The sequence below is a fragment of the Gossypium arboreum genome, chromosome 5 (assembly GCF_025698485.1).
Source record: "Gossypium arboreum isolate Shixiya-1 chromosome 5, ASM2569848v2, whole genome shotgun sequence".
NCBI lineage: Eukaryota > Viridiplantae > Streptophyta > Magnoliopsida > Malvales > Malvaceae > Gossypium > Gossypium arboreum.
Genome location: NC_069074.1, coordinates 77,511,527 through 77,514,780, shown reverse-complemented (window position 1 = coordinate 77,514,780; position 3,254 = coordinate 77,511,527). Strand labels below are relative to the sequence as shown.

At 31.3% G+C, this 3,254-nt stretch overlaps 1 protein-coding gene across 1 annotated transcript; it reads right to left on the bottom strand.

The window, feature by feature from the left end:
• Positions 1-477: 477 nt before the first annotated feature.
• Positions 478-1,925, bottom strand: LOC108451142 (zinc finger BED domain-containing protein RICESLEEPER 2-like). The gene is made up of 3 exons (XM_017748872.1): positions 755-1,925; positions 625-654; positions 478-524 (listed from the first exon to the last, which is right to left on the bottom strand). Exons 1-3 carry the CDS (start codon positions 1,923-1,925, stop codon positions 478-480), a joined length of 1,248 nt encoding a protein of 415 aa, XP_017604361.1.
• Positions 1,926-3,254: the final 1,329 nt, after the last annotated feature.

Genomic DNA, 3,254 nt, shown 5'->3' with positions numbered 1-3,254 from the left:
ATAAACAACATTAGTCCAAAAAACAACAAAAAATACAACAAGATTATAATAAAAAACATAAGTAAAAGTTAAAGTAAACAGCATGAGTTGAAGTAAACAACAATATTATAAATAAAAAAACATGAGCAAAAGTTCAAAATACAATAGAAACCTACACCACTCCAAACAAACAAAAAAAAAGAACACAATGAAAGTTCAATTAACCAACAACAATAACAAACCAAACCAAACTAATAACAATAACATATCAGTTCAAAAACCATTATAGAATAGTTTAAGTTTCTTCATGAGTCCAAATAAACAACAAAAACAATACAACAACATTGTAATAAAAAAAACATAAGCAAAAGTCTAAAATACAATAAAAACCTACACCAGTCCAAAAAAAAAAAAAGAACACAACAAAAGCTCAATTATCCAACAACAATAACAAACCAAACCAAACTAACATCAGTTCAAAAACCATTATAGAATAGTTTAACTTTCTTCTTGTGCTTCAATCACCGTTGATAATCTTGAAACATCTAGTAAAAGTATTGATTGAGTTAGTTAAATGATAAAAAATGTTTTCAAAAATAAATTAAATAAACATTTAACTTTATAAACTAATGTTAAGTATATTACCTTCTTGATCTTCGGGTATTTTGAATAAATCTAGCAAATTTAAAAACAAAAGTGTTAGTTAAATTATGGGGATGCTTACTAATATAAATAATACAAAAACTTATTTTATAAATTAAAATTTTTATATTACCGTCTTCCATGATTTGAAGTTCATCAACATAATCTTCAAGATTGATGGCATCACTAGATTTCCAAAGCCAACCTTGTGTGCAAACTAAAGCCTCGACCATGAGAGGAGTTAGAGAACTTCTAAAACTATCGAGAACACGTCCACCCTTGCTAAATGCACTTTCCGAGGCAACTATTGAGATAGGACTAGCAAGAATATCTCGAGCCATTTGTGCAAGAATAGGGAATCTAGGACTGTTCATTTTCCACCATAATAGTAAATCAAATGAACTTGAATTGTTTACTTTTTCATCCTTACCCAAATATCTATCCAACTCAGATTTGCTTTCTAATCCAACTTGTTTTTTCTTCTTAAGGTATTTTTGTTTGGCCAAGCCCGTTTTCATTTCTGACTGATCTATTTCCATTGAACTGCAAAGATTAGTTGAAGAACTAAATCTACCTTCAAACAATTCAATTCTCCCGGCATTAGAAGAATACTCATTGAACAAGCAATGCAATTCTTTATCAATCATTTTCATAATGTCATTAGCAACATTAGGAAAAAGCAAGTTGACTCCAAAGTCCAAAAAACTCATTTTACATCGTAGATCAAAGATGACTGCCAAGTAAACTAGCATGTTGATCTTGTTTCCTTCACCCCAATACTTATTATATTTCTCTCTCATTTTGGAAGTCATAGAAATTATGTCTAGATCTCCACAATCTTGCCACCCATCAAAAAGGCAATGTACATCCGTCAATACTTCAAAAAGTGAATGAGAGGTAACATGCAAAGATCCGGACACCTTCAATGTAAGATGATAAAAAGGCTCCAATACTTTTATAACTCTTCGAACAATTTCCCAATCATCAAATGTAGGAACTCCATCTCCAGCAGTAAGATCAAGAAAAAAATTATGGTCAACAAGTACATATGATTCAAATGCACGCTCATATTTTTCAGCCACCTTTAACATCATATATGTTGAGTTCCATCTAGTAGGCACATCTAAACACAATTGAGCCTTACTATCTATCATTTCTTCTTTTACCCGTTGGTTGAATTTTGTCAACCTCGATGGTGATGCTCTTATATACCTCACAGCACCTCTAACTCGATCCACAGACACAGAAGCATCCTTAATACCGTATTGCACAAGGAGATTAAGAATAAGTGCAACACATCTCATATGAATAAATTTTCCATTTGCAGCAGAAGCATTTCGATGATTGAATTCTTTCTAAAATATTCAATGGCAACACTATTGGCGGATGCATTATCAACCTTAATAGTGAAGACCCTCTCAATCCCCCAATCTCAAAGACATTTTTCAATGGCTTGACCTATGCTTTCACCTCTATGAGTGGATATTGGGCAAAAATTTATCATCCTTTTTTGCAACTTCCACTCATCATCCACCCAATGTGCTGTTAAAACCATATAAGATATCCTCTGCAATGAAGTTGAAGTGTCTATAGTCAAACAAACTCTACTTATATCTTTTTCAAAATAGTTCTTCATCACACTCTTCATGGAGTTAAATAAATCAAGACAATCCCTTCTAATTGTCCAACGAAATGGAAGACTAAACCGTGGGCAGGCTATAGAAAGAAAGTATTTGAAACCCTCTCCCTCTACAATTTTAAAAGGTAGTTCATCTACAATTATCATACGAACTAATGCTTTTCTAACAACATCTTTATCAAACACCCAAGTTGATAAATCCGTTGTTTCTTGGCTAACCTTCACAAATGCTAATTCTGATTACTTCGGATTAGAAGTATTACCTCGAGGTCTTTTTAGGCATGTTTTCAAATGGTTATTCAAATTCGTTGTAGAACCCGAAGTTGATTCCATGGTGTAAGTAACATCACATGTATTGCACCTTACTCTCTTCTCCTCCTTTTTAGTCACAAATTTGGTGAAATGGTTCCAATAAGATGCTCTTGGAGTAATATTTTTTCGAACATTTTCATTGGTTGTTGTTTGATTATCTTTACTTGGGGAAGAATTTTGTGAACTTTGAGTTGAACCATCTCGCTTTGGATCACTCATCTACAAGTAAATATTTGTTGCAATCACTAACCATGACCAATAATTGATTTAAAATCAAACCTAATAAATCGGTTAAATTAAAAATTAATTAATATAATAGTACAATAGCATAAATTAAACAAACAAAAAAAAAGAATAAGATGGAAATTTTAGTTAAAAATGTGTCTTGTTACTTTTAGAAAAGTAAACCCTATCAATAGGTCACCCCTAGTTAGGTAGCCCAATTTCTTACTAGATATCTATAATCTATAATTCTATATCTACCGAACATAGATTTTTCATTTTCAAATTATTTTATGAACATCTATTTTCTGGTTAATTGGCAGTTACTAGTTCAATTTTTGTTTTTGGTAATTAATAAAATCTATTGGGGTTGTAATTAGTAAATTAGCTAATTTATAAGGATACTAATTCATATTTGTTAAGGGTTATTGTACATCAAGTGGATAAAGCTAAAATCCCC

Coding starts and splice junctions, on each gene's coding strand:
- LOC108451142 (XM_017748872.1), bottom strand. CDS start 1,925: ATGAGATGTGTTGCACTTATTCTTAATCTCCTTGTGCAATACGGTATT. Junction 655..754: donor ACTTCAAATCATGGAAGACG/GTAATATAAAAA, acceptor TAAATTTGCTAG/ATTTATTCAAAATACCCGAA. Junction 525..624: donor AATACCCGAAGATCAAGAAG/GTAATATACTTA, acceptor TACTTTTACTAG/ATGTTTCAAGATTATCAACG.